The sequence below is a fragment of the Delphinus delphis genome, chromosome 2 (assembly GCF_949987515.2).
Source record: "Delphinus delphis chromosome 2, mDelDel1.2, whole genome shotgun sequence".
Lineage (NCBI taxonomy): Eukaryota > Metazoa > Chordata > Mammalia > Artiodactyla > Delphinidae > Delphinus > Delphinus delphis.
This window is the reverse complement of record NC_082684.1, coordinates 53,303,048-53,330,014: the sequence shown is the minus strand read 5'-3', so window position 1 is coordinate 53,330,014 and position 26,967 is coordinate 53,303,048. Positions and strand designations below refer to the sequence as shown.

At 34.5% G+C, this 26,967-nt stretch overlaps 1 protein-coding gene across 1 annotated transcript in view; it reads right to left on the bottom strand.

Moving 5' to 3' along the window:
* Positions 1-26,967, bottom strand: part of MDGA2 (MAM domain containing glycosylphosphatidylinositol anchor 2) — an 822,856-nt gene that overhangs the window by 172,948 nt on the left and 622,941 nt on the right. Inside the window, exon 8 of the mRNA XM_060004614.1 lies at positions 25,447-25,740. Coding sequence (XP_059860597.1) covers positions 25,447-25,740 — 294 coding nt within the window. The remainder of the gene's footprint in view (positions 1-25,446; positions 25,741-26,967) is intronic.

Below are 26,967 nucleotides of genomic sequence, written 5' to 3'. Positions count from 1 at the left end.
CACACCTCTCTAGCCAAAGCTGTGCCTTTTTTTGTCTTCAATTTTCACTCTAGCAATACTGACTTCCTCTTGTCACCCATAAACAACATGCTATTTCTAGCCCTCTGAGCCTTTGTTCATGCTGGTTTCTGTGCTCCGTACACTCTTCCCAACCAACTAAGTCCTGATCATCCTTCAAATCCTAGCTTAGACATCACCGTAAGAAAGATTTCTGATTCCCCCTGCTCCTAGACAACACTGAATCTCCATTTACTGATGCTCTCCATTGACTATCAAGTCCCTGAAGAATCTTTCCCTTTATGACTAGCACAGAAGTGATCCATGGCTATTCTGACTAGTCAGCCACACTGGAAATTCTTAAGGATAGGAATTAGACCTTAATAACCCTTGTACTCTCAGTACTTAGTCCAATTGCTGACATGCAGATGCTCAATATATGCTCTTTGAACTTATCTGAAAAAATAGTTTAGAGATAATCAGAGAAGCTTTTGAGATCTTCTTAAAAAGAAATGTAAATTAGATATAAAAAAATCAAAATTTCCAGGACATTAAACCTGAATGTATACACTCTGAGGTTGAATATCGAGGCACCTACTTGTTTAAAATAAGGGTAGAATTCACCTTTCTGACATATCTCAATAAATAAATCAATTTTTTAAAAATCTGCATATTATGGAACTGATTACCTCAATTCATATCTTCAAAACCCCGTTTTGCCTCCTACAGTACTTGTAATATTAGCTGGGGATGAGCAGTCAATGATTCTAGTCATTTTATATAAAGACTGCATAGAAATGTCTTCACTTAATTCACTCAGTGCTTAGAATGTCCAACTTCCTTTTGTTAACCAACTAAATATTGTGTTAATTAAGCGTGGTGTCTTGAAATGAACATTACATGTATCTGTGGTCTGCCTTAAGAATGTACATACCACTTCTAGGGGAGTGAAATTTACCACCACAAAATATCTCTTTTTGACATGAGGATTAATACAGGCTGATTATTTTTTTTGGAAAAAGAAGGTTCAGGAAGTTTTTCTTGTTACCTCTCCCTTAACTGTTTAAAAGAATTTAGATAAAAGGCCTGTTCTGGGAATAGAGCTATCAGATGGAAGAGATGTATAGGACAATGTATGGTATGGTGAAAGGGCAGGGAGCTGCCATGCCCCTTCCAGGTGAGCCATTCTCCCAGCACCTCCACAGATTCACCAACATGAAAGTGCTCTGAACCCCATCCTTTTGGGTTTTTGTGGAAGCTTCATTATATGGGTATGATTGATTAAATCATTGACCATTGGTGACTAAACCTCCATCTCCAGCTTCTCTCCCCTCCCCAGAGGTCTGTGGTGGGACTGAAAGTTCTAATACTGTATAACAATTATAACAACCTACATTGTGAGCTCTGAAGAAGAGTAAGGAGTATAAACATGTATATAACTCTTATTTTTGTTAAGGAAAACAAGAAAAAAATAAAACCAAACATAGATAATAACAATTACTAGTTTTAATTATGACAATTCAATCCAGTGAGTAATTACAATTAATTATTTATACAATCCAAAGTATATTATTAATAATACCTAAAATATTATTTTCTCAAATAATCATCATTCTATAACTTCCTTACATCTGTTAGATTTTCAAGGTTTACATAGCACACTAGGCTAGATAATTTCTCTGTTATTAAAAATTTATTCTTTACATTTCACTTTGCATAGTGAACATAGATTTATCAGTTTACATGAAATTAGAAAATAAACATACTGGAGATGTCAGTATATATATTTCAATGACTACCCTGAATATATTTTAAAATTTCCATTGGGAAAAGGAAAAGAGCCTGAAACTCTCATTACTACTCCATTAATTTGGAATCTGCAATGATGCACCTTGGAGCTGAGAAAACTGTCTTACCAAACAAATTCATAGTGAATATAGCTAACATGAGTACTTTTTAATGTAGCTTTATCATTTTTTTTTGTAAATATGAACGTATGAATCTAAATTTCTGATATATTTGTTAATGCATCTAGGATAAGTTCAAAATTAATAGGAAATTATTTAAATTTTACATAACTCACAGACAAATGCTTCTAAAACACTTGCTTAAAATATTTTCATATCTCTCATTCTTGGTAGTTTTTATTATTTTCTTCCATATTCTAACCTTTTTTCTATTTTCTATTTTTACAAAATGTTTCCATGTTGCAAAGTACCAGCATTTTATGTCTTACCACCTTTCTTATTTAGGAAAACGAGATATTATGTACCTATTTATGTCTCTATTTCTCCTGGTTTCCATTTGTGTTTATCTAGTCTGATTCACTTTTATCAAGGTACTTTATCCTTGAAATTGACTTTTCAAGCTTATCAAGGAAAACATTTTCCTGATTTCATGTTCCCTTGCTGCCCATAGAGACAGGTTTTATTTTAGACTGCATTAGGAAAACCTAGTTCCATTAAAAGCCACCACCCAAAGGGTCAAAAAGAATTAATCTAGGCTCATATAAAGAAAAGAAATAAAATTCAAATCTAGTTTTTATTTTTTGCAAAGTTTTTGAGTGATAAATATAAAATACTCCATTAATCAATATTTTAAATCAAGTAGGAAAATATATAATAAGAAGTAAAGTGCATTCTAATTCTATATTATGTCCAGCTGTGAAAGAGATACAAACACGAAAAGAGAGAACTGAAAAGACCAGAGAAAGAAATGTGACAGAGTCTCAGGATTTAACCAAACCCTAAATTGAGAGCTCTAGCATACATGCATTCAACATTTAGGGGGAAAAAAGTGTAAAAGGATTTCAATCTAAAATGGAATCAGAGGATATGAAATGGTGAATCTTGACAAAAGAAGGGACAAGAAAACCCTAACATGATTTCTTAAGAAAATAGTTTTAAAATTCCACATAAAGCTGAAAAATATAATTATTAATTTTTTTTCTTTTATTTTCACTTATTAGAGAGACAAACCCTACTTTCATGTTCTGATATGTGGGAAATACATGTTCTCAAATTTTAAGGGAAAGATTCTACATAAATGGATTAACACTATCATCTTGTGTTCCTTTAAATTTCAATATTTATTGTTCATAATGATTTTTAAGACAAAATGCATGAAGTAGGACGTATATTCTGTCAAGCTGTTAGAGAGGACCCCCAAGCAAAATGTGGACATTTGCTTTGGTATTATCCCTTTTTGTCACTTTGTTGAATTTTCATTTCAATTCTTGTGGTATTTATTACTCTCTGTTCTTTTCCCAGTGTACACTACCTGCTCTATCTTTGATATGTGCTCTGCAGATACAGACTCACACTCACACACACACACACACACACACATGCACACACATATGCAAACACACCAGTACACACAGAAACATATAGTCACACACCACACAGAGAAGGAAAGTAAAAAATGTACTGCTTTAAAGCCCCAAATGACTATACTCTGTGGAAATGTCTTTTTTTTTTTTTTCTGGGTAATTGGCTCTCTTTTCTTTTTTAAAGAAATATCTTTACTAGTCTAAACAGAACAGTCTAAATAGGAGGGCACCACCATGAAAAAAACTAAATTTCTATACATTATAAGTAAGATATATATGAATTATGCGTTTTATTAGTGGCTCACAGGTAGGAAGTAAAGATGTCACCTAGGAGGGAATTAAGGAAACACCAACCAGAGAGTGACTGCTTACAGAGGGAAATGCTGATGATGATTATCTGGGAACTCTGATAATTCATTCTACTCTGTCCCCCAGTCCTGGAAAGCTTCAGTAATCTGTTCTGCCTCTCAACGTTAGATTAATACTGTTTGAGGGAAATTAGGAAGAGGGATTATGTCCAATAAATTAAATTATGTGAGGGGAAAATTATGATTTGCTAAGGGAGGGATGATGGTGAGGGGAATGCTGAGAACACAGGAGGAATTCAGAGTGAGAGATTCACAGAATTAAGAACCCCCAAAATTCTTAGAAATATTAGAGAGGCAGGCTAGGAAACATCCCATAATTAATTGTAGGGCTCAAATCATTTTATAAAGTTTATGTTGAGAGAATAAAAATGAAGTGAGAGAATTGAAATAAAACTTTTATACATTCATATTTATATCTATCAATATTGGTGAATTCAAATGTAAAAATATATACTGAACATACAGCTGTCAGGACAAAGCATAATTAGCTAAAACCACCCCCTCTTCTGTGCTCATATGGTACCTGTTATATAACTTACATTAAACGTTTTTGTCTGGTTCTACATTACATTATTATCTTAGTTGGCACACAGACTACTTTTCTTTCTTATTTGAAAACTTCCCTTAGTCTAGCACAAAAATTCATAGGTTATCAGTAAATATTTATTGACTGAATTGGATTAAAGCTTCCCCATTTGAATACTGATTAAAGTGAAAACAAGGAAAAGAGAAACAGTTTCATTACCTTGGAAAAGAATGAAGCATTTAGTAATAAACATATATAAGCCAGGGGTCAAAATAATGCCAATGCCTGAGTTTATAATGTAGGAAAAACAGTCATTGTTTTGAGCAAAACACAGGAAAAAGGAAGTATACAAAACAGTCATGGTGAGGCATAAAAGATACACTACAAGTAAATGTTCTTCTGTAATTTGGCTTAATTTTTTTATGTGAGTTTATTGTTTGTTATTGTTATCTTTTAATTTTTGCTTTAACAATGTATAAAGGGATTTGGAACAATGAATATTTTATATGGAGAAATAAAGTCAAATTATTTATTTGGCAAAAGAGATGAAACACTTCCAAAAACTAGCATCTTATCTACACTGAATTTATGTAGCATTACTATTGCTAAAAGGGAGAGAACATACACTTCTATTCCTATTAGTTTTAGTATATTCAGGTGAATACAGAATCTTTATTTGAATTTTATAGACATATTAACCCCAACTTTTCGGGCCCACATTCAACATTAAAGCTGAAAATTCAAGGCACTGATATTTTGATATCAAGTATCAACAAACAGTATGCATATTCAGATAATCAAATCTATTTTTTTTTCATTTAGGAGAATCTATCTAACAATCACATGAATAAACACATCAGTTTTAAGTAATTCTGTAGATGAACTAATTAAAATATGAAACATTAAATTACTGGAGCCTATAGTTGAGGGTTATAAGATCAAATATGATTCTTAAGAAACACTGGTTTATTTAGTCATCAATGTGAAAACCCAAGAATTATGGCCAAGCTACAAATTGGGACCATGTGTATTCCATAACATGGGATGGCTTGGTGCTCATCGTCAGGAGTATGAAGAAAGGAAAAGATCAAGAATTTTTCATGTAGAATTCTAGAGAAAACCAGTCTGATTATTTAAAACAGAGAGTGGCAAGATATGTTCCATCTTCAAACAAGGAGCAATAGGCTCAAATTATAATCACCTAAAAGTAAATATGTATGTATGTATGTGTGTGTATATACATATGGGGAGGGGAGAGAAGATGACAAGGGGTGGGGGAGGAAAAGACAGACAAACAGACAGACTTTCTGAAGGTAAGACTCTTCCAAAGCTACCTAAGAAAATAATCATGTTTTCCCAAGACTATTGGAGGAAACTTAACATGCCTCTTGTAGTGTTGTCACATGATTTATTACATGCTACTTTGGGTGTAGCCCAAGGTCAAAAATGACTATTTCAATTAAAATATTTTTCAAATACAGACAAATACAATGTGTATGCTGAAGAAATTTGTTTTTTCTTTTTCTTAACCCAAATGAAGTCATATATTTAAAATACTGGAAGCAGAACTTGTTAACAGATTGTTCTATTAAAAAAGACTTGGGAACTTCTTAAAAAAAATACACTTGCTAAAGCCAACAGGTAATCTAATTTTAAAATCAGGCACTTGACATAAAATCACTTTTGAGAGAGAAGTACTAATTTTCAAGCTACCATACCTTTTCATTGCTTTGTAAAATTTACCTTCTTTACAGATAAGCGGCAAAGGATATCTACATAGAAACAGACATACACACAAAAATAAAATGATTTAATTTGATTTACCAAGTATTCTGGTGTTATTTTTTTCAGGAAGGAACCAGACAGTAGATCCAAAGTCTGTAAACATAAGTAATTGTAAAATAACACATATTTGTATGCATGATGTTTCGACTAGTATATGCATCCAGTACTGTACCTAGTGACCACTGTTATTATAAAATGAAGTTAATCATAATTTATAAAAAAAAAGGGGAAAGGTTCAGGTAAAATTCACAAGGCAACTTCTTTAATAAACTTTTTAAATTTTAGTTTATCAGACACTGAAATCTTGTAATTATATGTACCAAGAATGCTTTTTAAGTAAGATTTCAAACACACCGTACTCTCTAGATGCAAGAGATGCAAAACGGCCAAGCACATATAATTATAGGTGCCTCTAGTCTCCAAGTTATCTTTTTTTTAAATTTTTTACTCTTGTTTTTCCCTTAGAATAGACATCCGAATTATTTTAACCCTGGGTATTTATGTGATGAAATGTTTTAATCCAGGTATCTTTTTAATTCAAGTATGTAGTTTCTAGGAGATTCCTGAAATGGTTACTAGAATATGTGTTTTCTGTGATATATGCATTAACTGTAATGGTTTGTTGGTAACAATTTGAAACTTCAAGAATACTACTGTAATGGTTTGTTGGTAACAATTTGAAACTTCAAGAATACTAAGAGATCATCTTACTAAGTTCTTCATTTGCATAAAGAAACTGGTGGTAGAGACTGAGACAATTAAAAGTCACACAATTAAAAATGTCACTGCAAAAAAAAAAAAAAAAAAAGTCACTGCTAGAATTAGAACCCAGTGCCAGATTTAGAATCTATGCTACAATTTATAGTCTCCTATTTCTCCCCTATTCCAGAGTGTATATTCATAGTTATGGTAAAAACTATGTGTAGTGTTATATTTTCATTAACAAAACTGTAACTGAAAAACATGGCCAAAGTCTGGAGTACGTATTTCAAATATTCATTAACTAATGCATTTACTGACCTAGGCTCTTTTGGAAGAAGTAATTACGATTCATAAAGGGAAGAGCTTATACTCTAATGAGAAAGAGACAGAAAAAAAGGGAGAGAGATCAGAGACATGCATGTATAGATATGATAGATACAGATAAAATCTATATCTATATCTATATCTATACCTGTATCAATTAGTAGTTGGAAGGTTGACATTACTAAGAACAGAAAAAGGGTCAGATTTACAGGATAAAAAGATTACACATAGCTGGAGGTTTTGGAGGATACCATTAGAGAAAAGTCATTTGACTGTTGCTTTGAAGGTGGTAAAGAGTGAGCTCATAGAGGTGACTCTAAGGATATTTATGACAGAGGAAATGAAATTACAAAAAGCACCAAGTTTAAAAGTGCACAGGATAATGAACTGTTCACCTTGACTGGAATACGGTATATGATCTCAGAGAAGGGTGAAGGATCTTGTTCTCCAGTTTAGGAGTCTGAACATTGAATCACAGGTAGTGAGTAGTCATATAGAGTCTGAACAGAGAGAGAACAATCAATGCTTGCATTCATGCCTTTTCATGAATTTGGCTTGGTTATCCAAGCCAAGTAAATCATGTCCCATTGGAGTTAATCCTTGATGAGAGGTAAAAGAGGGCAAGTTTGTTTGTTTGTTTGTTTGTTTGTTTCAGGTGTAGCTGGAAATAATGAGAACCACTAAATAAAGCAAACAGAGAATGGAGCTAATGGTTGAGAAGAAGGCAACATTTAAGCTCCTGAAACCCACTATACTTTCTTGCCCATAAAAGACAAGAATTTTCAGTCACTTTCATCTGACAGTGTTCCTGCTCAGAAAGAAACATTCATCCAACATCAATGTTCTGAGAGGAAAGGGAAGATCAGAGGTGGGGAAAAATAGTAGGAATTTCTTGCAGGAGATAAAAGGGCCTCCCTTTGAAAATGACAGTTCGACTAGAGAGGCAGGAATGAATTCAGAGAATGTTTTGAGAAATAACAGCTAATATTTAGGAAGTACTATCTATGTGTCAAACACTGGGCTAAAGACGTCTCAGGCATCATCTAATTTAATCCTCGGATAAATCTATGATACAATGAAAATAAATCTCCATTATGACAGATATAAAAAACAAACATTGAGAGAAATTATGGTTAAAGCAGCCAAGCTGGAATTTAAACCACATGTCTAATTTCAGAATCCAATATTCTAATTTTTAAATGCATATGAGGAAAAAGGGAAGATAGAATAGTGACTCTAATATTGGTAACAGAGAGGAGAGAGATCCTTTAAGGTGGGACCGGGAATTCAAGAGGAGAAAAATAATTAAGGGGAATAATTATAAAGTTTAATTTCAGTCACATTAGATTTTAGAATTCATCAGGAAACTAAGTGGGAATTTCACAGAAGCTGGCTGAATGTCTCATATAAATGTGGGGAAGATCTGCACAATAGATGTCTTAAGTGATGGCTTAAGTCATTATATTGCCAAGTGAGAAAGTGCAGAGTAAGAGAACAATAGGAACAAAGCCTGATTTGGAGAAAGGAAGGATAAACAGCAATAAAGACACGACTGGAAGGTAAAAACAAAACTAGCACGTACGGCATCATAAAAGACAAAGAAGAAGAATGCATTAACAGTAATGAGTGGTCACTCCATAAACATGCCCTCTTCATGGAGCCAACATTGAGTTAGATAGATATGCATCATATGTATTTATCTCTCTCTACATATTTGCATAATATGCATCTATATCTATTTATACGTGTGATTGATTGATACATTTGTACCTTAGGGTTTGAAGTCAGCACTTAAAGCAAAAACTTCATATACTCAGATTACTTATGTTTTTAACTGAATAAAAAAGTACTATATTTATCATCTTATATTGTACACAAAGCAGTTAGTTTATGTTTAAGAACATATATTTTGAACACTAGGATCACCAGGGAAAATACTGACACTGACAAGCAGAAAGAAACTAAGAACAATTGAAGAAATGTCAGATTACTTCTGCCATTTCATCCATACATTTCAATGCAAATAATTTAAATGCTAAGAAATTGTGTCTCATTTTTCTTAAATATTTTTCAACTTCCTGCTTAATTTTGAACATTTTCTTCCCCTTATTAATTTTGTATGTTTAAATCCCTCTTAAATTTAAGAAAGGTACTCAAGCTACCTAATTTTCTTCTCAAGAAAAACAATAATTTTAATTCACTGAGAAACAATATTAAGAACAAAGTCCATGTATCTTGAAAATGTAATTTTCAAGAACATTATTTGACGTTTTTCTCTTTGGAAATAGTCTGTAATTAAGAAGAAAGTAATTTCCACATTTAAAATAAGTCTAATAAGTGTGAAATCAATGGAGAATTTTTTTCAAATTCACAGTGCATGGTCAGCCTAAGTTTCAAAGTTTCCTTTTGAAGAACTTTTGCTTTTGCCTACTAGAATCTTTAGGGCTTCAAGGAAATACGCATTTGCCAGAAGAAAGGAATTCAAAAGATGATCAAAATGATCCATGAATAAAATACACCTACTTCCTCCCAAACCCAGATACAAAGCTGTAAGACCAGCAAAGAGAGAACATAAGCACAGCAGTACACAGAAAATGAGTCAAAAAGCAAGTTAAGAGAAAAAAAGTAAGGTATATTAGAAACATACTTGCGTAATATACATAACTGTAATTATTACAACCAAATGGAGAAAAATACTAGAGCGAAAGAGTTACTAAGAAAATTTAACATGGCAGATGAAGAGAGTAGATGAATTTGAAAAAATGAAAAAAGAAATTCCCTCCTGCATGAGAATCTGACCTTTTAAAGTTCTAGCTGTGCTCTCCGTGAAAAGGGAAGAATGTCAGCTATGATTTTAGGCAACATTTCTGTATTAAATTGATTCTGGATCGAGAGGAATGTTAATATTGGATAGGAAGACATTAACTTCAAGCTTAGTGTAGTTAGTGACTCATGTAGCTTCAGGGACTCTGGAAGTTATACCTATAGGTTTGTTACAAGAGACATAGAGACGTTGGTTCCTGTGGGGAAGAGGATTTTGCCAGAGTTCCAATCCCCAAATTACATAGATCTCGTCTCCTTATATATGAGCCATCATCTAGGCAGGGGTTCCCAACTTGGGATAATTTTGCCCATCAGAAACTCTTAGCAACGCCTGGAGATATTTTTTATTGTCATGACATGAGGGAGGGGCGTGCTACTGGCATCTCAAGATTAGAGGCCAGGGACACCTCCAAAGATCCTAACATTAACAAGATAGCCCCCACACACAACAGAAAATTCCATTTTGGGCAGAATAATCCCCTGTTGGGAGTTCTATGCGTTTGAGACATTTAGCAGTGGTATCCCTCCTTCCCCAATTATGACAATCAAAAATGTTTTCAGAGTTTTCAAGTGTCCCCAGAAGTAGGGATGGGAGGACATGCTGGCAAGCTGTGGTTCTTGTCTTATATCTGCAAAATGAATTTGATTCCATATGTGTCTACAGTAACCCCATGAGTTTGAATATAGTTGAACCAAGAAGACCCTCTGGTAGGTTATATAATAGAGGAGTTCACTACTAGGTTAAAAGTTATTAACATAATATAATATAACTCCAAATAATATAATATATGCAAAAATCTTTGGCTGGTATTAAATATTAAAATATGATATTGGATCAAACAATTGATAATAAATAAAGATAAAATTGCTAACAACAACATGTAAGCTAAAATTCTATATGAACAATGTTTGTAAATGGATTAAACTTTGGTAACTGTGTCTCTCTTGCTGGAGAGACAGGAAGTCATGTCTTCCTTTCACAATATTGACCTTTGATTTCTCACTTCCCGATGATTTTATCATGCACTGACTGACTGCCTTTTTGCCATTCAATTTCTTACATTGTTACCTAACTTCTGAAGTGCTTGTGCTTTTTTTCCTAACCGGAGAGTCATGTCTTTTGCATACCTTATGTTTTCCTCTGCACTAAACATTTCATAGGGGGGTATATTTATAAAATAAATTGATCAAGTCATAAGCACATTCATGGGATATATTATTGTAAACCTCTGTGTGTGATTTATTTTAATGGTTTATTATTATTACCTTTTTATTTTCATGGGAGAAAAGCAGTGTTTAGACAATTTATAGACAATAAATTCTGTATTGGGGAAGAATACATTTATTTTCGGATGAGAGATAAATTCTTTTATAACTAAGAAAGATTAAAAAGGCACAGGTTTTTGTAGTTACACATATATATTTACAAACGTGTTCATGTTCACCTCTCTTAGAGAATATATTTCCATAAAGTGAGGAAGGGGGAAGGAGAGGAGACCCAGGGAAAGAGGCAATGTAAACCTTCTTCATTCAAAATACGTTTAATCTAATCACATATCTGAAGGCTTTCAAGGGAGAAAATGATCTTTTCAGTATCATGGAAATACTACAATCATCTTAAATTCATTTCTGCACAACAGGGGTGGTCAGAAGTACTTAGCTGACAACCTCAATAAACAAAAACTTGTCTGAGTTAAGTTGTCAATACTTTTAATCATTCTTTTTTAAGAATGATTTAAGCTGGCTGGTCCCTATCTCACTTCTTTGCATAGATGCTGAAAATGAAACTATTAATGAAAGGGTTTTTTTCTAAATATTAAACTATGGTTGTATCTACATTAAGATAGAAGCAGAGATGGAACCAGGGGAAAAATTATGCATGTATTTTCTTTAAAAGATGCATATACTTAACTGATCCTCTTTCCAGGTAATCTGTGATCCATGGTTCAGTAAAGACATCTTGTCTGTGCTCTACATTGAGAAGCTCTTTAGAATGGGAGAGTTTCTATTGTCTTTGACAATTTCCTTAGATTAAATACCCTGCTGTATTTTCTGAAAGAGTGAGAAACAGGGAGAAAGGGGATAGCCCAGGAAGGCAGGAGCAGTTCAGCTAAAGTATATTCATCATAAAGACTCTGCAAAATATCATGTTCACTTGGGAAGTTCAAATTTCAAATATTCAAGAGGAACATAAAAATAAAAAGTTTAAACAAATCTGTTTTCAATGCAGCTCCATTATAATTTCTCATTAAATCTGCTGGGAAATGAGGTGAAGTATATTTATATGACATATTGACTTGAAATAAAAATTTTAGAGTTTATTTTATACAGTTTAAATTATACACCATCGTATACAGCTACTGTTTCTTCTTTTTAAAGAAAAGATCTTAACTACCTTGGGGTGGGGAAGGTAGGATGGGAGAAAATAGCACAGATATTAATGTTTTCAAAATATTAACACTGCCTCAAGGTTCAGTTGATTAATGTTTCTAATAACTGCTGCAAACATCAGAAGAACAAATATGACCACTTAATTCAAATAAAGGAACAGTGTGTAATAAATGCTGAATTCTATTTAATAATCATTAATGTTAAAATATGAAAAATGAATGCTTAAAATATTAAGTATTTTCTTAGTAAATGTAAAAGCTTTCCCCAACCTACATTCAGTTGAGAAGATAAAATTTTAAATTTCTTATTAGCAGAGGTTTAGCTTTAAACTTTTCCCAAGTACAGAGGCCCTGGAAATGGATCAGTTAATCAAGAATCTACCAATTTTACAACTGCTGTGGTGCTAGAAATGTAAGAGTTTCTTAGGCCCACAAAGTGTTTAAGTTATAGTAGGAATGGATCAACAGTCTTTAGAAAAAGAAAAAAAAAGAAAATAGTAAACAGTAAAATGGGTATAGGAGCGATAATTTACAAGAAAATGGATTCTTTACATTAAAATATACCAGAAATGATATATTAAAATGATAATCATAATTTCCACTTTGTGCTGCATGGTGAGCAATGTTCTAGTTGCTTTGCAAAATTATTTCAAATAAATGTTAATTGAAAATGGAAAACATTTTTCTTTTCTTGGAAATAGAAAACTAAAGCTCAGAGAAATTAAGATATTGGATAAGGGCCACATATATAGGATTAAATTAACAAACTAATTCTATAAGCAATAGTAAAGAGAGTTTTGATGAAGGCCAACAGTGAATAATAACCAATGATTTTGAAAGAAGTTTATCATCTAATATGTATGTTCAAAATGAAGTTTTGCTTTGAAGTTCTAACTTGTGCAGACTAAATGCCAGTGTCCACAGGGCTATCAAGGAGGGCCCTCTTCTCAGTCACCAAGGGGCTTCCTAAAGAGGGAGGACCGAGGCAAGACTTAAATGGTGAAAAAGAATTGAAGAGTTGGTGGGAACAGGAGAAGGGAGGAATAGGAATCTACTACAGAGGCAACACCAAATTACCATGTCTATGAGGCTAAGAAGAGATGGGCTGAATTAATACAAAAAAAAAAAAGGAACACATCTGAATAAGTAGAGCATTCTAGGCTATGCTAGAAGGCATTTTATTGTTCTTTTAAGTTAAAATTCTTATCCATTCACTTATAAATTCCTTTGGATAGCCTTTAACATCTTCCTGTGTGAATATGGCAAACTGCTTCCTTGTTTCCTCTTTAATCAATATTTACCTCTTATATTATTAGCTTATATTAGTCTCTTATATTAGCTTTAGATCAAACTCTAGTCAATAGTTGTAGAGCAATTTTTCTTTTGAAAAAATCCAAAAAGTAGTTATACTTGCTCAACACAGTCATTCTGTATATCTCAACACTACAGAAAATTACTCAGTAATTCATCTAACAATAGTAAGCATATCTGTTACATTACATTCCAATCTATCTTTCATTTTCTTTTTCTTTATAAGGTCCACGGTGTTCTGCTTTGGTTGAATATTCATTTTGACTGAAAGTAATAATCATACACACTTCACTAAATTACTTGAGAAAAACAATAAGCGATAAAGCTCTGATCTCCGGCTCCCTCCTCTTTACAAAATTCGGTCTTGCTTTGGAAATAGGTGAGGAACATGGGGTCTTTCAATAGCTCTGATTATTTTCTTTCATAATTTTTCTTCATTTGGTAAATAGAAATTGCAAGTAAAGGGTGCATGAAATCTCATTTGAAGGCAGCTGAAAGATGGTTACTTAATACATTTTAACAATATGGTCAGATTTTGGGTTTTAGTGGGTATTTTATAACAGAAATATCTTATCTTTACTTGTAGGTACAATAAATGTGTCTATAGATAATAAAGCTTTTAATATAAAACTAACATCCAATACAGTATTTATCTTCTTCACCTGATTTTCAAGGAAATGTACTTCAAAACACACTCACTTCTCTAAAAGATTTTACTAGTGCTTTGAGATAAAATCATTTAAAGTATAGCTTTTACTAAAAATAAAACGTTACAGTTTATGAAATTAAAATCACAGTATGTAATATGTATACATCTATAACACAAATATAAGAGCAATAATTTCTTTTAGGAAGACAATAGGCATATCTTAGTTTCTTCATTTAATATTTGAATATATTCTTCCAATGGCATTTTTACTTAATCAGTATTCAAATGATCAGTACTCTACTGATGAATTTAAAAATAACTTTTACTACTGCTATTTTGTTTAGGAAATTGTTCTAGTTTTGTTCAATAAGCTCTATACATACTATAATTTTTAAATGATATTAATCAATTAACCTATCCAACATTTTTATTTTCAATGATTCTATCCTAATACTGCTTCACATAAATATAAGCAAGAAAGTTAAAAGAACTGTTATACATTTTCAAAAACATGTAAATGAAATGAAATTAAATAGTGGCTGAATATTTAAAGGTCTGTTAAAAACTCTACAATATACATTGCAATTTCATCCAGCATTTAAAAAAATTTAGATGAATTTTAAACCACTATTTTTCAAAATCTTATATTTGCAACTTCCTATTCTGGTCTATATCATTTGTAGTAATTGGCAATCGTAGAAATTAAAAATATTATAAAATAAACCTTTAGCTTTCAAGGAACGAGCAATGTGCACAAAAATTTAATAATTTAAACCATTTCATTACGGTGATTAAGCTACCCTTAATAAGATATAAAATTCTGTAAAATACCTCTAGGCTTCTGTCACTTGTTAAATCTTTATCCACACATTTTAAGAAGAAAATTAATTGGAGATAGTAAATAATTGAAAAAGTTTTAATAAAAGAATTGCTCTATTATTTTAACACATGGGCTAAGAATAAATCTCATTTGAAGATTCAGAACATTAAATTAAATGTACTATTCAACCTTTTTATGTAATATGAAAGCATTTATACTATTTATATTTAGGTCCTTAAACCTATGCTCATCAAAGGCCTAATACAATTTCTTCTTTGGTCCTTTAATCCTTTTGATTGGTTATTGTTTAATTGGACACAACTAAAACTTAATGAGAAAAAAAATGCCTTAGAGACACATTTGTTTTTGTTTCTTATTTATTATGACCATCTGTTTCATTCTTTTATATTTCAAAATTGATTAATTATATATAAATATATATCTGTTTATGTATACATATTATGTGTGCATATATATACATATTTTGTCCTAGAATAGACTGTCCTACAATTTACCAGTGTAATAACCATTTTAAGAAAGGAGACCTTAATAAACTAAAGTGTAGAGTTCAAGTGCTGAAAAGTGTCTTGTAAGGGTTAGAATAACTGACATCTTCTCCCTTCATACACTAGGATGTTTTCAGCTATCAAACTATTATGTGAGAGACCTTCAAGATGGCAGAAGAGTAAGACGTGGAGATCACCTCCCTCCCCACAAATACATCAGAAATACATCTACATGTGGGACAACTCCTACAGAACACCTACTGAACGCTGGCAGAAGACCTCAGACTTTCCAAAAGGCAAGAAACTCCTCACGAATCTGGGTAGGGCAAAAGAAAAAGACAAAAGAATAGGGACGAGACCTGCACCACTGGGAGGGAGCTGTGAAGGAGGAAAAGATTCCACACACTAGAAAGCCCCTTCACTGGTGGAGACAGTGGGTGGTGGGGGGTAAGCTTCAGAGCCACAGAGGACAGTGCAGCAACAGGGGTGCAGAGGGTAAAGCGGAGAGATTCCTGCACAGAAGATCGGTGCCGACCAGCATTTATCAGCCCGAGAGGCTTGTCTGCTCACCCCGGCCAGGACAGGTGGGGGCTGGGAGCTGAGGCTCGGGCTTCGGAAGTCAGATCCCATGGAGAGGACTGGGGTTGTCTGCGTGAACACAGCCTGAAGGGGGCTAATGTGCCACAACTAGCCGGGAGGCAGTCCAGGAAAAGGTCTGGAACTGCCTAAGAGGCAAGAGAACATTGTTTCAGGGTGCGCTAGGACAGGGGATTCAGAGCGCCACCTAAACCAGCTCCAGAGATAGGCAAAAGCCGCGGCTATCAGCGCGGACCCCAGAGACAGGCATGAAACGCTAAGGTTGCTGCTGCCGCCACCAAGAAGCCCGTGTGCAAGCACAGGTCACTATCCACATCTCCCCTCCCGGGAGCCTGTGCAGCCTGCCACTGCCAGGGTACCGTGATCCAGGGACAACTTCCCTGGGAGAACACCCCAGGCCTCAGGCTATTGCAACGTCATGCTGGCCTCTGCCACTGCAGGTTCACCCCACATTCCTCAAAGCTCCCTACCCCCCAACCTGAGTGGGCTGGAGCTCCCTAATCAGCTGCTCCTTTAACCCTGTCCTGTCTGGGTGCGGAACAGATGCCCTCAGGCGACCTACACGCAGAGGTGTGGCAAATCCAAAGCTGAACCCCAGGAGCTGTGCAAACAAAGAAGATAATGGAAATCTCTCCCAGCAGCCTCAGGAGCAGCGGATTAAATCTCCACAATCAACTTGATGTACCCTGTATCTATTGAATACCTGAATAGAAAACGAATCATCCCAAAATTGAGGCGTTGGACTCTGGGAGCAATGATATATGTATTTTTTTACTTTTTCTCTTTTTGTGAGCATGTATGTGTATACTTCTGTGTGTGATTTTGTTTGTATAGCTTTGCTTTTACCATTTATCCTAGGGTTCTGTCCATTATTTTTATTTTATTATTATTTTTTTAAGTATAGTTTTTAGCGCTTGTTATCCTTGGTGGATTTGTTTTTGGTTTGGTTGCTCTCTTCTTCCTTTCTTTCTCTTTCTCACTTTTCTTCAAAGCCATGTGGCTGACAGGGTATTATTGTTGCTTTGGCCAGGTGTCAGGCCTGTGCCTCCGAGGTGGGAGATCTGAGTTCAGGACATTGGTCCACCAGAGACCTCCCAGCTCCACGTAATATCAAAAAGCAAAAGCTCTCAAAGAGATCTCCATCTCAATGCTAAGACCCAGCTCCACTCAACGACCAGCAAGCTACAGTGCTGGACACTCCATGTCAAACAACTAGCAAGACAGAAACACAACTCCACCCATTAGCAGAGAGGCTGCCTAAAATCATAATAAGGTCACAGAAACACCAAAAAACACAACACCGGATGTGGTCCTTCACACCAGAAAGAAAAGATCCAACCTCATCATCCAGAACACAGGCAACCTCCACCAGTAAGCCTACACAACCCACTGAACCAAGCTTAGCGACTGGGGGCAGACACCAAAAACAATGGGAGCTACGAACCTGCAGCCTGCAAAAAGGAGACCCCAAACACAGTAAGTTAAGCAAAATGAGAAGACAGAGAAACACACAGCAGATGAAGGAGCAAGGTAAAAACCCACCAGACCAAACAAAAGAAGAGGAAATAAGCAATCTATCTATATGAAAAAGAATTCAGACTAATGATAGTAAAGATGATCCAAAATCTTGGAAATAGAATGGAGAATATACAAGAAACATTTAACAGGGACCTAGAAGAACTGAAGAGCAAACAAACAATGATGAACAGCACAATAAATGAAATTAAAACTTTTCTGGAAGAAATCAATAGCAGAAAAACTGAAGCAAAAGAACGGATAAGTGACCTGGAAGATAAAATAGTGGAAATAACTACTGCAGAGCAGAATAAAAAGAATGAAAAGAATTGAGGACAGTCTCAAAGGCATCTGGGGCAATATTAAACACACCAACATTCAAACTATAGGGGCCCCAGAAGAAGAAGAGAAAAAGAAAGGGACTGAGAAAATATTTGAAGAGATTATAGTTGAAAACTTCCCTAATATGGGAAAGGAAACAGTTAATCAAGTCCAGGAAGCACAGAGAGTCCCATACAGGATAAATCCAAGGAAAACATGACAAGACACATATTAATCAAACTATCAAAAATTAAACACAAAGAAAAAATATTAAAAGCAGCAAGGGAAAAATAACAAATAACATACATACGAATCCCCATAAAGTTAACAGCTGTTCGTTCAGCACAAACTCTGCAAGCCAGAAGGGAGTGGCAGGACATATTTAAAGTGATCAAAGGGAAAAACCTACAACCAAGATTACTCTACCCAGCAAGGATCTCATTCAGATTTGACACAGAAATTAAAACCTTTACAGACAAGCAAAAGCTAAGAGAATTCAGCACCATAAAACCAGCTTTACAACAAATGCTAAAGAAACTTCTCTAGGCAGGAAACACAAGAGAAGGAAAAGACCTACAATAGCAAACCCAAAACAATTAAGAAAATGGTAATAGGAACATACATATTGATAATTACCTTAAATGTGAATGGATTAAATGCTCCAACCAAATACACAGACTGGCTGAATGGATACAAAAACAAGACCTATATATATGCTGTCTGCAAGAGACCCACCTCAGACCTAGGGACACATACAGACTGAAAGTGAGGGGATGGAAAAAGATATTCCATGCAAATGGATATCAAAAGAGAGCTGGAGTAGCAATTCTCATATCAGACAAAACAGACTTTAAAATAAAGACTATTACAAAGAGACAAAGAAGGAAAGTACCTAATGATCAAGGGATCAATCCAAGAAGAAGATATAAGAATTGTAAATATTTATGCACCCACATAGGAGCACCTCAATACACAAGGCAAATGCTAAGAGCCATAAAAGGGGAAATCGACAGTAACACAATCATATTAGGGGATGTTAACACCCCACTTTCACCATGGACAGCTCATCCAAAATGAAAATAAATAAGGAAACACAAGCTTTAAATGATACATTAAACAAGATGGACTTGATTGATATTTATAGGACATTCCATCCAGAAACAACAGAATACATTTTCTTCTCAAGTGCTCATGGTACATTCTCCAAGATAGATCCTATCTTGGGTCACAGATCAAGCTTTGTTAAATTTAAGAAAATTGAAATCATATCAAGTATCTTTTCTGACCACCATGCTATGACATTAGATAACAATTACAAGAAAAAAACTGTAAAAAAGACAAACACATGGAGGCTAAACAATACATTACTTAATAACCAAGAGATCACTGAAGAAATCAAAGAGGAAATCAAAAAATACCTAGAAACAAATGACAATAAAAAAAGTGACAACCCAAAACCTATGGGATGCAGCAAAAGCAGTTCTAAGAGGGAAGTTTATAGCAATACAATCCTACCTTAAGAAACAAGAAACATCTCAAATAAACAACCTAACCTTACACCTAAAGCAATTAGAGAAAGAAGAACAAAAAAACCCCAAAGTTAGCAGAAGGAAGGAAATCATGATGATCAGATCAGAAATAAATGAAAAAGAAATGAAGGAAACAACTGCAAAGATCAATAAAACCAAAGGCTGGTCCTTTGATAAGATAAAGAAAATTGATAAACCATTAGCCAGACTCATCAAGAAGAAAAGGGAGAAGACTCAAATCAACAATTAGAAATGAAAAAAGGGAAGTAACAACTGACACTGCAGAAATACAAAGGATCATGAGAGATTACTACAAGCAAGTCTATGCCAATAAAATAGACAACCTGGAAGAAATGGACAAATTCTTAGAAAACCACAACCTTCCAAGACTGAACCAGGAAGAAATAGAAAATATAAACAGATCAATCACAAGCACTGAAATTGAAACTGTGATTAAAAATCTTCCAACAAACAAAAGCCCAGGACCAGATGGCTTCACAGGCGAATTCTGTCAAACATTTAGAGAAGAGCGAAAACCTATCCTTCTCAAACTCTTCCAAAAAATTGCAGAGGAAGGAACACTCCCAATCTCATTCTATGAGACCACCAACACCCTGATACCAAAACCAGACAAAGATACTACAAAAAAAGAAAATTACAGACCAATATCACTGATGAATATAGATGCAAGAATCCTCAACAAAATACTAGCAAACAAAATCCAACAACATATTAAAAGGATCATACACCATGATCAAGTGGGATTTATCCCAGGGATGCAAGGATTCTTCAATATATGCAAATCAATGTGATACACCATATTAACAAATTGAAGAATAAAAACCATATGATCATCTCAATAGATGCAGAAAAAGCTTTTGACAAAATTCAACACCCATTTATGATAAAAACTCTCCAGAAAGTGGGCATAGAGGGAACCTACCTCAACATAATAAAGGCCATACACAGCAAACCCACAGCAAATATCATTCTTAATGGTGAAAAACAGAAAGCACTGCCTCTATGATCAGGAACAAGACAAGGATGTCCACTGTCACCGCTGTTTTTCAACACAGCTTTGGAAATCCTAGTCATGGCAATCAGAGAAGAAAAAGAAATAAAAGGAATACAAATTAGAAAAGAAGAAGTAAAACTGTCACTGTCTGCAGACGACGTGATACTATACATAGAGAATCCTAAAGATGCCACCAGAAAACTACTAGAGCTAATCAATGAATTTGGTAAAGTTGCAGGACACAAAATTAATGCACAGAAATCTCTTGCATTCCTATACATTAATGATGAAAAAATCTGAAAGAGAAATTAAGGAAACACTCCCATTTACCATAGCAACAAAAAGAATAAAATACCTAGGAATAAACCTTCCTAGGGAGACAAAAGAACTGTATGCAGAAAACTATAAGACACTGATGAAAAAAATTAAAGATGATACAAACAGATGGAGATATATGATATGTTCTTGGATTGGAAGAATCAACATTGTGAAAATGACTATACTACCCAAACCAATCTACACATTCAATGCAATCCCTATCAAAGTACCAATGGCATTTTTCATAGAAGTAGAACAAAAATTTCACAATTTGTATGGAAACACATAAGGCCCCGAATAGGCAAAGCAATCTTGAGAAAGAAAAACGGAGCTGGAGGTATCAGGCTCCCTGACTTCAGACTATACTACAAAGCTACAGTAATCAAGACAGTATGGTACTGGCACAAAAACAGAAAGATAGATCAATGGAACAGGATAGAAAGCCCAGAGATAAACCCACAGACATATGGTCACCTTATTTTTGATAAAGGAGGCGAGAATATACAATGGAGAAAAGACAGCCTCTTCAATAAGTGGTGCTGGGGAAATTGCACAGCTACAAGTAAAGAATGAAATTAGAACACTCCCTAACACCATACACAAAAATAAACTCAAAATGGATTAAAGAGCTAAATATAAGGCCAGATGCTATAAAACTCTTAGAGGAAAACATAGGCAGAACACTCTATGACATAAATCACACCAAGATCCTTTTTGACCCACCTCCTAGAGTAATGGAAATAAAAACAAAAATAAACAAATGGGACCTAATGAAACTTACAAGCTTTTGCACAGCAACAAGATGCACATAACAAGATGAAAAGACAACCCTCAGAATGGGAGAAAATATTTGCAAATGAAGCAACTTTGACAAAGGTTTAATCTCCAAAACTTATAAGCAGCTCATGCAACACAATATCAAAAAAAAAAAAAAGTATCCAAAAATGGGCAGAAGACCTACATGTACATTTCTCTAAAGAAGATATACAGATTGCCCACAAACAGGTGAAAGAATGCTCAGCATCACTAATCATTAGAGAAATGCAAATCAAAATGCAATGAGATATCATCTCACACCAGTCAGAAGAGCCATCATCAAAAAAATCTAGAAACAATAAATGCTGGAGAGTGTGTGTTGAAAAGGGAACGCTCTTTCACTGTTGGTGGGAATGTAAATTGATACAGCCACTATAGAGAACAGTATGGAGTTTCCTTAAAAAACTAAGAATAGAAAAATCTTGCAACCCAGCAATCCCACTACTGTGCATATACCCTGGGAAAATTATAATTCAAAAAGAGTCGTGTACCACAATGTTCATTGCAGCTCTATTTACAATAGCCAGGACATGGAAGCAACCTAAGTGTCCATCGACAGATGAATGGGTAAAGAAGATGTGGCACATATATACAATGGAATATTACTCAGCCATAAAATGAAACAAAATTGAGTTATATGTAATGAGGTGGATGGACCTAGAGTCTGTCATACAGAGGGAAGTAAGTTAGAAAGAGAAAAACAAATACTGTATACTAACACATATATGTGGAATCTAAAAAAAAAAAAAAAGGTTCTGAAGAATCTAGGGGCTGGACTGGAATAAAGACGCAGACGTAAAGAATGGACTTGAAGACATGGGGAGGGGGAAGGGTAAGCTGCGACGAAGTGAGAGTGTGGCATGGACTTTATTATATACTACCAAATATAAAATAGATAGCTAGTGGGAAGCAGCCTCATAGTATAGGGAGATCAGCTCAGTGCTTTGCGACCACTTAGAGGGGTGGGATAGGGAGGGTGGGAGGGAGACTCAAGAGGGAGGAGATCTGGGTGTATATGTATATGTATAGCTGACACTTTGTTATAAAGCAGAAACTAACACACCATTTTAAAGTGATTATACTCCAGGAAAGATTTAAAAAAAAAGAAAAACAACTGTTATGCAACAAGTCCTCAGATACTCCTGAAACCTAAATAATAAGAACTAGTTATGCAAGAAGCAAAATGTATGTATGTGTGTGTATATATATATTCTTATTACATTTGTTATCATAACATATTTACTCAACACATTTTCTGAATAGCTATAATGTAAAATATATTATGCTGGGAATACAAAATATATAAAGCATAGCTTGTTATGCAACGATGTAACTAATTGCTGAGGATGACATAAACACGTGCACATATATATGTATATTTTGTGTGCATGTGTGTATGAAAATAAGTTAATATTTTATATTCTATATGAATCCTCACTTGTAGCATGGCTACCCCAGTTAAGCACAAATACCATATTATTTTCATACTTTTAAGAAGTCACCATAAAAGTTAAAATATTTATGATTTTAAAAATGTATCAGGATTCCTACATGGCTAGTTTTGCAGGAATAAGGCTTAGGTAGGCTTGCAAGCTGGACCTGCTAGCAGGGATTATGTGCCTGGGAAATGAATGCTTGACTCAGAAATATTCTGGAGTTCTTATCAGTTTTTGTACCTGGCAAATGCTCAGACACATAACTAGATTCTTCAGAAGAGTTGGGAATACATGAAATTAAGCTTTTTGAAAGACATGATGGCATCCTTATCTGAAACTGTCAAGACTGATGGCATCCAGCCACCTTTCTGGGTAGGCCAGGAAAGTTGCCTCTGAGACGAAGTGCTGTTAGATTATACCCCCTGCTCTGCAAAGTCACCTTGGGATGCAGATCTTTTTCTCTACATTAAATGAACTCGGCTTTGCCTATGTCTGTTGATGGCTTTCAGTCAATTACATCCTTGTGACACTAGAGACAACTGTGTCTATTTATCTTCATGTGCTATTATAGGATTGAATTTTAAGATCTTGTGCTGAACTTATTATCTATGAAATTTATTAGGAAGAAAAAAAAAAGGAAATTTAGGTTGTCAATAGAATCCTGGAAGTTAGTATATTCTATGGAGATAAGAGATCCTGGTTTTGAACCTTCAATTTAAAATTCCCTAGAGCCAGTGGGTTTCACAGCTTCCCCAGAGAGTGTGAGCAGGGTGAAAACGAATTGCCCTGTGGCTTTAGGAACACTGAAGCTTGGTGCATAACTCTGGAGGAAGCACACAATCCTGTGATTACCAATACGAATGAGGTGCTCCAAACTGTATCAATTTCCTCTGTGGTTACCTGAGTGTGTCTCTTATTTTCTGGAGAATTAAGGAGAGGTTTCGTTAAAAAAAAATTGTTTTTTTCTTTCTGAAACCTGTTTTCACGTGAACCTCCTACCCATGAGCTTATTATCATGAGTATAAAGGCCAGTGAGGAAAAAATGTAATGTTAAACTGTGGAATGGAACTTGCCACCTAAAAGCTGCATTCTTTAGAGATAAAACTAGTAATCAGTTGGAAATCAGCCAAGATATTTGACAAATAGAAGTTTGCATATTTATAGGATAAACAGCAGACTGAAATCTGAGTTTCTAAAGAACAGGGACAGGGAATGGTTAAGCAGCACCCAGAACACTGCTCCTCTCACCACTCATACTCCTCATACATAAGCCCATGTGTTGTTACCTGCCCCAAACATAATCCTTCCATATCTCAATTATCCTTCCAAATTTAAAGTCAGATCATCTAATCTGCCAGCATCCTTAAGTCTTATATAAAAATAGACATTTTGGACTAATTGCTATTTTCCAAGTTACAGAAGAACCACAGAAAGAAAACAACATCATTGTTTATTGAAGTGTATAGTTTCATCTACTTCATTCTTTTTCTTGAAGGCTTTGCCACCATGTAGTTAACAAATAATACATCAACTAAACCGTTCAGCAACACTCCTGGAGTTTGAACAGATTGTGTTTAGTTTGCTTCTTCTCTTTAACAATATCCACACTACCTGCTATCCAAAATACCAGGGCATCATCCTCTAATAACCCAACACCAGTGACATTGTTAAACTTCTTAATATCATGAATTTAGGTATTTTTAATACTAAAAGCAAATACAAAGCGCAGTATGTCTGCATTTTTTTTTGTTAGAACTCTAACAGTGATTTCATTGAAAATAGTTAAAAATCTATCATATTCAGCTCTCACAGTTAAACAATTATCTGTGGAGAAAGTCAAGCAAAACTTTAGCTCCTAATATCTGCCTGAATTATCTATATATTACTAGATAATTATGTAATCTACTCTTACAACTTCAGATTGCACACAGCATTGCAATGATTATGTCTCCACAATTTAAGCAAAGGGATGCCTTGAAATAGGTGGATAATTTGGGCAAAGGGCACGCAATTGCTGAAGCAGAAACATAAACTATGAAAACAAAAGAGTATTATAATCTGAATTAGCAATTACTTCCAATCTCCATTTTGCTTCATTGCACATGGCCAGTATTTAACCATTAGGCTTGTTGATTCTTTGGCATTAACCAATGACATAACACCATCATAATCATCACACACATACTAATACAATTCTTTTCCATTAGTGTGTATTAGTTCAAATAATAGGCAGATTTAGGGAAATTATAGTTTAAATTGGGTAGCAATAATGTAGAAATATTGTTTACTAATCCAACTCCAAAAATCACCTCATTTTCTTCCCTTGTCCCCCCCAATCTCGAAATACATAGAAAAAAATGTACTTACACTGCACGATGAGCTGCACCAAGGCTTCTCTTGGTTTCACATTAAATCCATTGTACTGGCTGGTCTGACATCGGTACATTCCTGACATTTCCCTAGATACATTCACAATCCTCAGTGTTCCATCATAACTCTCCATTTGCATTGACCCATCAGGCATTGCAACTTCTTTATCCGCTCTAGACCAAAGGATGATGGGTTTAGGTTTTCCAGTTACTTGACACTGCAGTTCTATTGTGTCTCCTTCTCTGGTGACCAAAGGTGATTTTTCCTGTGGAACAGTCAGATTGGGTGGAACTTGAAATGGGAAAAAGAAAATTTTTCAAGGTTAGTATGTACTGGTAAAGCATATTCAAACACAGAAAATCATAAGGAAACAACTTCTGCTGGTTGAAGATGTGTGACAATTCAGATGACAAAAATTACAGAGACCTTGGGGATGGGTGGCACTTACCCTCACTTAAAATAATTCTAAATTGTTTTCGTAGAACTTTCTCAAATGAGGTCTTCAAACATTAGCAAAATAAAGCATTACATTGGAACTCGAATGGTCAACATAAGAACAATCTACTCAATGACTTGTCATTATCAGCCATTAACTGGGTCTTTAAGATCTGCATTTCACAGAAGAGTGATCCTACTTGCTGAGGTAAGATTTAGCTTTTCAGTCTTCTGCTTCCTATGCTGTTATCTCTTATCCAAGGATGGTGTAAGAAAGGGATAAGAGACATTATAGACTTAGCAGGCACAGTGAATGCAACAGGAAAGAGAAAAAGAAGAACCTCTGATATAAAACCAGAAGTTCTAAATTTGGTTTAGAAACTGTTGCCAAACTGCTAAGGTTTAGGATTCGTTCTCTCCCTCGAGGAAATGAAATGGAACAACTGACTACAATGCCACACTCTGACAATCCAGTGTATTGTTCTTTTTGACTTTTAATATTTTTTGACATTTTAATTTCAAATGACTTCACTTTAAGATTTTGAGATCACTGTACATAGTCTGTCATGATGCTGCCACTATTTCTGTAAAATTAATTTTAAGTGAGTTTTCAAAAATATATTTCAATAATCTAAGAATTTAATTTTCTCAAGTAAAGCTTATTTCTGAAGATATTTATGAGAAAATTAGATTGATTTTACAGGAACTTACCTTACTGTGCTGGAATATATTTATGTTAGGGTTTGGTGAAAAATGAATAAGAGGCAAGTACTACTCAATGAGTTTTCCTACAAACCGTATCACCTGTTCCACTGGAAGACTTTTACTTCTCATACAAATGTGTATGAATTCAAAAGTATTTATGCAATAGGACATCTATCAAAAAAGCACGGGCTAAACTAGAAGGGCAGAATAAGAATAACCAGAAATATATGAATAATTCTATCATTGTGATAAATGTCATATGCTTCCCCTCTTTGGAGTTAATACAGAATATGGACAAAAAAGGCAAAGGTTTTATTCTCCCTTCTAGCATTACTGTGCTCCAGTGCCCAGGAACAAAAACAAATATAATTAATTTTA